Source organism: Oratosquilla oratoria, chromosome 28 (assembly GCF_046742065.1).
Source record: "Oratosquilla oratoria isolate Oo_2021 chromosome 28, ASM4674206v1, whole genome shotgun sequence".
NCBI lineage: Eukaryota > Metazoa > Arthropoda > Malacostraca > Stomatopoda > Squillidae > Oratosquilla > Oratosquilla oratoria.
This window is the reverse complement of record NC_134804.1, coordinates 37,842,827-37,855,326: the sequence shown is the minus strand read 5'-3', so window position 1 is coordinate 37,855,326 and position 12,500 is coordinate 37,842,827. Positions and strand designations below refer to the sequence as shown.

At 42.7% G+C, this 12,500-nt stretch overlaps 1 protein-coding gene across 1 annotated transcript in view; it reads left to right on the top strand.

The window, feature by feature from the left end:
* LOC143040318 (uncharacterized) overlaps positions 1-12,500 on the top strand; it is a 32,492-nt gene that overhangs the window by 19,384 nt on the left and 608 nt on the right. The window contains exons 2-6 of the mRNA XM_076211216.1: positions 6,147-6,537; positions 6,842-6,976; positions 8,922-9,065; positions 9,417-9,602; positions 10,564-12,500. The exon at positions 10,564-12,500 is cut by the window's right edge and continues 608 nt beyond it. Coding sequence (XP_076067331.1) covers positions 6,147-6,537; positions 6,842-6,976; positions 8,922-9,065; positions 9,417-9,602; positions 10,564-10,784 — 1,077 coding nt within the window. The 3' untranslated portion in view covers positions 10,785-12,500. The remainder of the gene's footprint in view (positions 1-6,146; positions 6,538-6,841; positions 6,977-8,921; positions 9,066-9,416; positions 9,603-10,563) is intronic.

Genomic DNA, 12,500 nt, shown 5'->3' with positions numbered 1-12,500 from the left:
GAACAAACGACAGGTCGAAAAGAATCAGACGGAGACTAGAAGACAGAACAGAGGAATTATCCTGTGTTACTCCTCGTGCCTAAATAAATAGGATTGAGGTCAATGCACCTGTTTATGCAGTTGCTGTTAGTTTCCCATGCTTCCAAGAATAGTCTTTTCTTTGTGTAGAGTTGTCACTCCATCCCAATCAATCATGTGTTGGTGTTCTGTAGTGTGTTTGTACAGGGCCGATTTCGGATCTTCTCGCCTAACTGCACGTTGGTGTTCTTGTATCCTAGTGGCTAATTTCTTTTATGTTTCTCCTACGTAATCCGTGTCACAGTCCGTGCAGCTTATGTGGTAAACTACACCAGCCTGTTGTGTAGGTTCTTCGGTGACTTTTACTTTGGTGAGATTTCTCTGTAAGGTGTTGAGGGGTTTGTGTGCTACAAGATATGACTATTAGTTGCCCTGGCTACCCCAACATCGAAGTACTTTTCGCTTTTCTCTAATTACCAAGAGAGAGAGAGAGAATAAAGGGGGAAATTAGAGAGAGAAAGCGGGGAGAGGGGAAAGTGAATTCGATACCCAACCGAAAGTCCAACAAAATAGTGCGTCATTTGTTTAATTGCTACGTTATGTTGATCAGTTGGAGTGCTTGTTTCCTTCTTTATCTTATCTCGATTTAATTCCTACAATTTTTACTGGTTCATTTCTTGTGCGCACCGCCAGCTATCTTGACTGACTCCGCGGGAAGCCCGAGGTCGTCGCTGGCACGATAAGGGTTAGGAGGTCGGAAGAGGCGGGTGGCCGAAAAAGCCCCACTTAGGGACCGATTGGCCACGGACCCAACCTCCTCCAATAACTTTTGTCTTGTCTTGTCTTGTATTCCATTTAGTTTGCCTTTATTCTTCCTCCATTTATTTCTATTTCTTTGTTTCTTTCTTCTTGCCCTTGTCAGTAAAATGGATATTAAATGGTACCTAAGAAATAAGAAAGGGAGAAGGAGTAGAGAGAGAGGTGGAAAAGAGAGAGATAGAGAGGGGAGAGAGAGAGAGGGGTGGGAAAGAGGGGGGAAAGAGAGAGAGAGGCAAAAGGGGGAGAGAGGCAAAAGAGAGAGAGAGAGAGAAAGAATCGCATTTCCTTTGGGAATGATCAGTGTAGACACCATGTGAGGATGGGACCTTTAATAAATGCACAACGCTTCGCTTAATGAAGTGTTTTTAAGGTCCATTTGAAAGAAAAGCTTCAGCAAGCGAAACGCTGTACATTTAATTGAGGTTTCATCTTCACATGGTGTCTACTCTGACCATTCTATCGGCAATTGCCATTTTTATCAACAATGCTAGTGTTCCTCTATCTCCCCCTGAAGAAAGCTAAATTCTTGTCCCTAACCTCTCTCTGTCTTGGACGATTTCGATATTATTCATTCTGTCCCTACTCCCTCTAATTTATTCTTGCTTTTAATCTGAATTTCTTCCATTGATTTTTTAATTGCCCTACCCCTTGTCACCCTGATGTTTTGAAGGCTCACAGTTCAGATGAGGTGTGGAGCCCATGTCAGGACATGCTGTGTAGCTGCGGCAGAAGCCGTCCCTTTTCAACTTCTTGAACTGTTTGGGCAGGTATAGATCACTGCTGGGAATCGGAGAGAAATACGAGATTTACACCAACAACTAAAGGAGTATTTTTCCTCCGACTCATGGAGCAGATTTCCAGTCCGCAGCTTTCGGGAAGGGGTGTGGTGTGTTGGAGGAAAATGATTTTCATCCAGCATATCAAATGACATTCTATATATTTTTGCTGAACAAACAAAATATATTGCCATAGTGATTTTACGGCGGAAAAGTTCTGGAGGTCGCCTGTACTGCCGATTAGTCGGAGGTTGGAGAGAAATTGCCCAGTGTGGTAGCCCCTTAAGCTACTGGGCGATCAGTACGCTTCCGATTAGATCCCATCATAAAAAAAAAAAAAAAAAAAGTGTAGATTTCCTACCTAGGAAAACGGTTTTGTCTGTCTGCCTGTCTGTTAAATCGTTCATACCCTTTATAGTGGAAATCTGCCTACAGTTCCTTTAATTACTGTGGTACAGTCATGACTTCTTGTGTCTAAAATTTTCGAATTTGTGCTTCACAGAAATTTTTTGAAACGACTCTCCGTTGACGAGCTTCTTTCTTATCGTCATTATAATTTCCTTTGAGGACATTCCATTGCTGATCTTGTAACTTTTCTGCCTGACTGTTAGTCATCCTGTTCAAGGAATTGAGGTGAGAACTGTACTATGTGATGACATCCGTCGATCGATATCTACCATGATCGCAAGCCAGGGTGAGATGATCTGGAAGACCAGCAGTCAGTCACCCAGGCTGCAGGATCCCCCTCCCCACGTCGTTGATGGATCCAATGGAACAGCAAGGCTGTTACAGTTTAGCACCAGCGCCGTCGCACGAGCAGCCGAAGCGATGTTATTATACATCAGCGAACTGCCAACGGGAATCCAAGTCTTGATTTCATATCGAGATTTACTCCTGAAGTCTTTCCCATAGATGGGTATGACCGGAAGGCAGCGGACTATATTACAGGTAGTAATGGGTTACATGGGACCATTATTAGGGTTATCCCTGACCTGATAGTGTGGCACAAGTCTAATTCTCAAACTACCCTCTTACGGTATCTCTCCTACTGCTCTCTTATTCCTGTATTTCTTTTCGACTGTCACATAGCTGTTGCTGAAGACGGTTACTGGTTTTCCCCTATTCCTGTAACGTCTGGCGTCCCACAGGGATCTGTTTTGTTTCCTGCTGTTTTCCTTCTGTTCATGAAAGACTTGGAGACGTCCCTGGAGCCTACATTGTCCCACGCCATTCTTCAGAAGCCCCACCTCAAGCATAACTTAACTCATTTGGAAAGGCAGGTGCAGAACCCTTAACCTCAGAATGGGACAAATGAATCGAAGTTTTTGAGTGCCATTCAGTTTCTCCGCCTCTCCACTCGGTACAACTTTCACCTCTTCGTCTACGATGAATTCGCTGATGGCGTAAAGTGTGCCCTTGTGGCGTAATCGGAGGTGTGCTGGTCTCATTTACTTAGTTGTGGGTTCAAATCCCGCATTCCTATCCAATTCTCAGCAGTAAATGCATACTACCTGCCCCAACAGTCCTAGCATACAGAGTAAAGATGACAGTTTGGGCTGCAGCTACTCAATGTCTCCTTCTTCCTCTATGGCACCCAGTTTTTTCCTTTGGACACGTTAAAAAAATATATATATATCTCCTGTGCTAGGAAATTCAGCTGGGGGAATTCATATCACTGTTATCATCGTCCACGGGTGAAACGTACGGGGTTTTAATCACATTCCTTTCCTGCCGGACTAGAGGAAAAGACGAATAAAAGTGAATTTAGCTGGACTTCAGAAAATTCATGCATCAATATTCCATATCTTTCAAACTCCTTCGCGGTATTGAAGTCTTTATATTATCAGGCTTTATTTTTATGCTATACTTACTGTTATTGTTACTGTTAAAACGACGATATAATAATAAACGTATTAGTGGGTAATGGGCTAGGTGCTAGCAATCGTCAAAAAATAAGATTTAGCATTAAATAAGAAGAAATAGTATTACCTGGCTTTAGATTTAGCATTAAATAAGAAGAAATAGTATTAGTAACTGGCTTTAGAAAGGCCAATTTTGAGGGAGCGGGGAAATGCCTAAGTAAGTTTGGTACCACTCTAGGGGGTAATAGACCTGACCTAGGTCATGACACATGGGAATTTTGGGAACTCCCAAGTGAGGTCACTAACGAGCTCAGTCCGGAGGTCACAAACGGGGTCATGGGTCTAGAAGAATTGCACTATACCCTAAATTCTAGGATTCTGATTAGTAGTACAGGAGAGTTAGATAAGAAAGTAATACACCTAAATAGATGAGAGATATGATGAAAAATTAAATCTGAATAAAAAGAGGATTTTATGTGAAGGGCCATTTACACGGTGAAACGGTTTGCCAAACCCGGTTCGTCAAACAAGCGTTTGAAGTGATGTTTGACCGTGTGAATGGGGTATTTGGTTGTCAAACATGTTTGTCAAACGTGTTTGACAACCAAATACAGCATTCACACGGTCAAACATCACCTCAAACATTTGTTTGACAAACCGGGTTTGACAAACATTTTGATCGTGCAAATGGCCCTTTAGAATGAAAAGGTGAGAAGCACACCTTAGGACTAGGTATAATGAAAAGTCTAGACTGGTTAAAAAGAAAACGCACCAAGCGAAACGTAACTATAAAATTAAGGTTGCCAGATAAGCGGGATCTAACCCCAAGGATTTCTTTCATCTCTACAGAACTAGAAATAAGGAAAAGATAGGCTCAATGAAACCCGATAAGGCTATCTTGATAGATACAGAGAGAAAAAAAAAAAAAAGAGAGAGAGGCGTTTGATAAACATTTTCTCACGGTATTTACAAAAGAGATGGTTAGATATAGTACCTGATTGCAACCTGATCTTCAGTGTGGAAGATCGAGATAGACTAACTAGCATCAGCATTAGCAAGGGAAATATAGTCAAGCAGATAGACAGACTTAAAGCTACAAAATCCCGGAGTCCAGACGATTATTTTTCCGTGAGTGGTAAAAGAGTGTAAATTTGAAATCTGTGAGTAGTTGATAGAAGCATTTACTAAGTCGGTTGACTCTGGATTCGTGCCCATTTCTTAGGGGGAGGGGTAGGGGAACGTTGTTCCTATATCTAAAATGGGTGATAAATCTTCTATACACAAATACAGACCAATCAATTTGACGTCGGTTATAGGTAAAATGCTGAAATCATAGCAAATGGTATCAGGGAACATATAGAAAGGCATAATCTGATTTGTGACTCACAGCATGGGCTCATCAAGGGTAGGTCGTGTGTAACTAATCTTTTTTTTCCTTTTTACTCTAACGTTTACAGGGCGCCAGATAACAATGATAGTTACGATGTTTATATATCTCGACTTAAGCAAAGCATTCGACAAAGTGCCCCACCAGAGACTACTACGTAAAATCAGGGCCCATATCATAGAAGTGTTTGAATGAATTAGAGTATGGATTAGTAACAAAACAGCGGGTCACTAGTTACAGTGTAAAATCCAAATAGGGTAGTGTTGATAGTGGAGTTCCCCAGAGCTCTGTTTTGGGTCCCTTACTGTTCATCATGTATTTAAACGGCTTGGAAAATGGGATCAATAATGATGTTAATAAGTTTGCTGATGGCACTAAAATAGGACGCCATATTAGATCGGGGGAAGATGCTGTGATACTGCAGGAGGATCTTAATAAATTGTTAGTATGGTCAAAGAAATGGCAAATGGACTTCAGTATCTCTAAGTGCAGTGTGTTAATAAAGGGATTACACAACCCAGCTAACAGTTATATCTTAGACAACACTATGTTAAAGAAAGCAGAATGTGAAAAGGACTTAAAAGTGTTATTGAGTCCGGGCATTAAATCCAGGAAACAATGCATTAGTGTCAGGGCATTAGGATTTATTGCTACAAAGATTACTAACAAAAGAGCAGAGGTAATCATTAAACTCTATCTGGCGATTGTTAGAACCATCCTTGACTATGCGGTACAGTTTCGGTCTCCGTCCTATAGAATGGATATTAATACACTAGAATCAGTACAAAGGAGAATAACCAAATGATACGAAGGTTTAGAAAGTAACCATATGAAGAGAGGCTTGGGCATCTAAACTTGCACTCTCTAGAAAGACGAAGAGTGTAGGGTGGTCAAATAGAAATATTCAAATGGGGTCGAGGGTTTTAACAAGGGTGATGCAGGCAAGGTCATCATATTAAAACAGCAGGGCAGGACTCATGATAATGGATTTGAATTGGAAAAATTTAGGTTGAAGAAGGAAATAGGCAAGATCTGGTTTACCAACAGAGTGGTTAACTAATGGAATAGGCTTAGTAACCATGTAGTGAACACAGAAACAATTAATTGTTTTAATAGAAGATGAGATAACTTTATGGATAGGGATGACAGGTGGCAAGGAACATGGAACTACCTAGCGTAGGCCTTATGGTCTTTTACAGCCTCCCCCATCTTTATGCTCTTATGTAACCCGACGTACAACAACACCCAATTTTGATCCAAGTCCCTATATTTTTCTCCTTACAGATTTTGCACTTACTTCTGGTGCCGGTGCTCTCATCGGAATATGCGACGAAGAATGTCGAATTCGGTGTCATTACTGAGATTCTTCAAGACATCAAGGTCTATATGGAGGACTTTCCTCAGGTCACTAACCTGGCCGTGAAAATAGCGGCTTTGGAGACGTCTCTGCTCAGCAAGTCGGAGGCACTGATTGAATTGCGGGCCTTGACCAAGGCACAGGATGAGAAACTTCTCGACTGTGCAATTGGGCAGAGGGAGAGCAGTTCAAAAATCGCCGACCTCGAAAACTTGGTCAAAGAACTGGATAAAAGACTTCTAAAGTTTGAAGCTGAGGAGATCGAACAGGTTGTGGAACTGAAAATCACGAACGAGAAGGTTGTCAAAGGGGAACAAGGTGAGTTTAGAGAGGTATGTGTGTGGGGGGGGGGCTTCTTCGACTGATCTCTTTAAGTTACTCAAGGATATCCAAGCAATTAAATTCCTCATGTGTTCAGGGATTCTAAATCTCGTTCACACTGGGTTCACCATTATACAGAAACATATACCTAGGTATGGGACTGATTCTGGCCCTGTGGCTAAGTAATCGTTTACTTGTACCTGTGTGTATGCGAGGAGGTGTGAGAATATGATCTAGCGCAGACACATATCGTGTTTGATGAGCGAGCAGTCAAATAGTTTCTGCCCTTGTCTTCAAACAGATGTACAAGAGCTAAAGTCAGAGATGTCGAAATTCAAGGACCTTTTGCAAGATTTGGACAAGAACGATGGGGTCAAACTCAAGGAGGTGGATAAAGCAGTCGAAAAACTCCAGAAGTGGCAGAATCAGCATGAAGGTAATTTGTTTCTTATTGTAAGATAGGACGTTTCCTTCCTGTGAAGATCCTTTCTTTTTCAAAATATTATCCGCACCTCAGGTAAATACTGACAAAACAAACGCAGTTTGTCTTCGTGTCTCCAGGTCAACAAATACGGTGACGAAAACATCAAAGTAAAGAGGAGACACAGATTTGGATATGTTTGTCTTCTTGGCCAATACTGAACTACCATCATTATTTTCAGGAAAAAAAAAAATGCTGGGATGAGAGCTCCTACGCAAACGAAATATTCATTCATGGGGCAAGCCATACATTCGATTGCGGCCGTGCATGAGTGGTCTCTTGACGTGAGATACCTCACACCACGAAAGAGACTAAAGCGTTCCCGACCGAAATGCTTCGCTTGAAGTGGCGGCACCCTAGCTATTTCTCCCTAGCATGCTACTTGCTTTTGCTATTTCGTTTGAGAAGAAACGACATCGGTTACGATTTTTTTCTTCTTCAAATTTCCGAATGTCAAATTACTCTTGTGTCATATAGTGAGAAGCTGAGTAACGAACTAAGAGAAGTTAAACCTAGAATACAAATATTAGATACACTGTTGAGATGTTCTCACGGAAGTCTAGAATATCGTAACCGAAGACGTTTCTACTCAGACGAAATAGCATAAGCGAGTAGCATGCTAACCTAGTGTCACACCACCTTTAGCAACGTTCAAACGCACCCCACCCCCCACGGATGTAGGACAAAAACCCACAGAAGGAATACCCCCGGACAAAACACCCCAGGCAAAAGACACCCCGAGTAAAACACTTCATAACATATTTAACCAGTTTGGTTCCTTCTGAGGTGTTTTGTCCGGAGTTTTTTGTCCTGGGGGGTATTTTGTCCGGATACCACCCCCACTCCCACCTTCACACACGATACAAGAGGCATGCAGTGGCAGTCCAGCAATGGGATTTCTTTTATATGCTTTACGTGATCACCACCACCGGATGCCCCTCTCTGTATGCATACACACATTTTATATCCACACAAATACACATACATACACACACACGCGCGCGCGCACACGCACTCACACACACACACACACACACACACACACACACACACACACACACACACACACACACACACACACACACACACACACACACACACACACACACACACACACACACTCGGTGGCGCAGTTGGTAGAACGCTGAGCTGCCACGAAAGTGGCCCGCAGCTCCTGGTTCGAATCCTGCCCAGGGCCGAAATTATTTCGGTACTACTGCGCTCCGGGTCGTTACTCTGACTCTCGTGGGCGGGGAGTTGGGTGTGTGTGTGTGTGTGAAAGGTCATAGCATTACCCATAGATCGGACCTACGAGCTCTGAGCTCTCTTCCGGGAGGGAAATAGCTGCCGATCACGAGTCCAACACGTGATCCAAAGACCAAGTGAAGTGAATACACACACACACACACACGCACACACACACACACGCACACACACACACACACACACACACACACACACACACACACACACACACACACACACACACACACACACACACACGCACACACACACACACACACACACACACACGCACACACAATATATTTTCCCTTAATCCATCTTCAGTCTCGGCATTTATTTTCCTTCCTCCTACGTGGATAAGAATGTTCTCTGACGAGCTTTTTATATTCTGATATTCCTACTCTATTTTTCATTGTTACTGTCCCAATTTCACAGCCATCTTTTACAGTAGATTTTTTCCTTTGTAGGACTTTCTAAATGGATCTAATTCTAAAGTGTGTTGTACTTATTTAAAACACCGTAACGTTGTTTTATTTTGTAATCCTGAAGAAAGTGGGAACATACCCCCCCAACATGACGTCATTCGTCTGGAAGATTTCATATTTCTTGTTTTCATGCGTTCGTTGCAACTAAGGGTCTTCTTTATCTTTGCCAGAGAAAGGAGTTAGCTTCTCTAAGCGACTCCAGGATATCGAGTCGAAGAATGCGGAGAGTAATGAGTCTCTGTCCTCCATCAGCGGACGTCTTGACACTCTGAAGGAGTTTGTTCACAAGTACCACACCAAGGACAACGCTATAAGTGAGTATGCAGTTAGCTTGGAGAGCTTGAGATTGCGGTTTTCCATCACCCATGATTATTGTTCCATATTATCTTAATATCTTAATTAATCATTATCTTGCATATATCTTAATATTGTTTCTTTTACAGCCATATAGGAATTTTTCCGCAATGGAAAACACCAATAAGAACCTTTTAATGTAGAATTAGCTATCACTTTCATCCGCAGGTGCCTAATGTATTTTTGTTAACTACATATATGTACTGTTTATTACTTAGTTAATCAATTTATTTTCCATCTATTCATTCATTCATACATTCATTCATTTTTGTTTGTTTATTAAATCTTTATCGGTTTATTCACCCTTTCAGCCCTGTGCCCCTTGCCTTACGTAAAAGTGGGCCCAGACTGCTTCTTGATGGGGACGACGGAAATGAAATGGCCCGACGCCAGGATCTACTGCCAGGGGCGGGCGAAGAAGATTGGAGGCGAGGGCGACCTGGCCGTGCCCACAGACAGGGAGACATTCGTCAAGTACATCGAGAGTCAAACTTCAGGTAACATAACAATAATATTCACCCTGTCAGGTCTTTGTCCCTTGCCCTACGGAAAGGTGGGCGCAGGCTGCTTCTTGCTCAGGACGACGGAAAAGAAATGGCCTGACGACAGAGACTTCTGCCAACAAGAGGCGAAGATGATCGGTTACAATATTCTATTATTTTTTCAAACCTCCAGATATTATATCATCTCTCCGTCATATATAGCAAAGCTGAATGATAAACTAGGATATTATAAACCTATACGAATGTTAGATATACTATTGAAATCTTCTTAGAGAAGTTTAGGTTTCTGTAAGTGAAGTCATATTCTAGTTATTCAAATGGAGGTTGGAGGTAGGATGGGGGAGAAAAAATAACCCAGAATGAATGCCCCCTTATGTTCTATCGCCCTTGCCTAGTAACACATTGCAAGCCTGGAACGAGTGGTATGGAGAGAGAGGCATAGGAAGTTTTTCAAAAGTGGAGTCAGAATACACCATTCAGTTTACCGCGGTATGGTCTTCCCTTAAGCATACTTGGAATGAACACTTCCGTGTTCAGTGTAGACAGCTGGTAGTATTCCCGTCAGAATATACCATTTTAGTTTGCCGCAGTATGGACTACCCTTAAGCACACTTGGGCTGAGCACTTCCGGCTGGTATTATTCTTACAATAAAGAACTATAACAGCTAGGATATTTAAATTCAATCCCATGAACCGGTGTGACACATGAATGGTCCCTCCGTTGGCTTCCTATGACCCCATTCCTTCTTCCCCTCCTCCTCCCCTTCCTTTTCCTCCTACGCAGTGAGCAGTGTCTCTTGGTTTTCTCATTGCAAAGTGATGGATTTAGTATATCAGTTTATGTTCTGTATATGTGTATGTACGTGTGTGTATGTGTTTGTTTTAAGACACAGCTTCGCATCCTGTCCATATGCTTACAAATCAATTTCCTTTTCCTCCTCTCCCTGTTTCGTAGCTGGCATGTACTTGTGGATGGGCGGCTCCGACTCCGAGACCGAGGGGAAATGGAAGTGGTTGACAGGGGAGTTCGTGGACGAAGAGTCCTTCCCCTGGGATGATGGAGAACCGGACTCGAACTCGAGCCAAAACTACTTGTGCATTGCGACCAAGGCTGGCGCGCGCTACCACGACTGCATCAACGAGGCTACTCTCCAGTTCGTCTGCCAACTTTTCTAGATGGGATTCCTTTTAGAACCTAAGTCGCCGCAAGACAATCTTGCATCCTAAGATTCGCCTTTTCCGGTTTGATTGGGATTACTTCTACACCTAGCTAATATATATATATATTGGAAACTAGTATGTTATAGCACATTTGTAAAAGATCACTGTTAACCCACTATCGGAGAAATAATAACGGAAAGTACAGAGAAACTGTATATTTCGACTACTCTCTGTGGTCCTCTTCAGCAGAATGGATTCTGGATTCCAAGAAAAGACCACCTCGCTTGCGCGGGATCGGGTTTTGTGGGAGGGGAAGAATGTCTGTTAGAAAATGAAAAGATAGTAGTGTATAAAAGAGGGCTATTGCCACCGGGCGAATTGCGAGCGATTAGGGGCTAGTATGTTGTCGTGGCTTTAGGAGAACTGGGCTAGGAACTTGGACGGTGGCGCCAATGCCGGGAGGAAGAGCATATTATATCACCAACGAAAGTTTGGAAAATGGTAGGAGACGTAGTAGGAGAGAAAGGGGGAAAAAACGGAAAAATCTTTAGTGGGAGGTAAACTGAAATGAGAAGATGTAGTATAAGAGAAAGTGAGAAAGGAAGCGAATTTTAGTCGAAGAAAAAGGAAGTGTATATGTTTGTGCGAGGGATTCGGCTATGTTCGTGAGGTGTATGTGTGTAATTTACGGTTAGTGAGTAGATTTCACTTCCCGCGTGTAGAGGGCGTTCCTGATTAGCCCCAGGTAAGGCATGAGAATTCCTGTTTTACCCCAGGTCGGGTTTGAGTACCGATATTATTATTATTATTATCATTATTATTACCATTACCATTATTATTATTACATTATTGCGGTTATCACCAGTCAAGCTGGTGAAGGGGTGTGTTACTTGTTGGTGCGGTTATACACGTTTTACCGTGTACACCGCACGTGGGACGGGCGCAGCTGACAGATAGTCTGTACGGTGTGGTCTTGGTGTAATATGTTGTATCAGATGTTTGTGTTTGGCGTGCAGTTTTTCTAGGTGTCTTGAGTGAAGTTTGTGTTTGTGTTGGTTGAGTGGACGGATGTTGGAAATTTGGTGTAGAGACTCAGTGGTTCTGAAGTCGCTCCATCGCGAGCCCGTGATGAACTGGACAGCGGCATTCTGAACCTTCTGATGCTCGTAGTTATTGGTGGCACATGTCAGCTGGCTTAGTCCCGGGGACTGGCACAGAATCGGTCTGACGAGGGCTATCCAAACAGCATTTTTAGAAAGGTAGTTATTGTACACCGGAGAGATGATGTGGACCAAACCTCCGGGGTATATAAATTGCCGTGTAAAGACTGTGATGATGTGTACTGGGGCCAGACTGGCAGGAATTTGTCCACGAGATTAAAGGAACATAAAAACTCCATAAAATATGGACAAGTTAACTCCGCTGTGTTCCTTCATGCCAGCCAAAAAGACCATAGATTAGATTGGGATAATGCATCAATAATTTATAAATCACACTGTAGCTATAGAAGAAAAATTGTGGAATCTTCTCTAATAAAACATTATCCTAACTTTAATACCTCTAAAGGCCAGTGGCCCCCAGATTGTATTACCAAATTAGCGGTCAACAAGATCATGTCTAAAGCGGTTGGACAAAATATCACCCCTTGTCCTACTTTGACCCGACCATTTCAAGGGCATGTGACCTGAGCCCACCCCCCCCCACACTTTCCTCATCCCCTTCTATGTACCC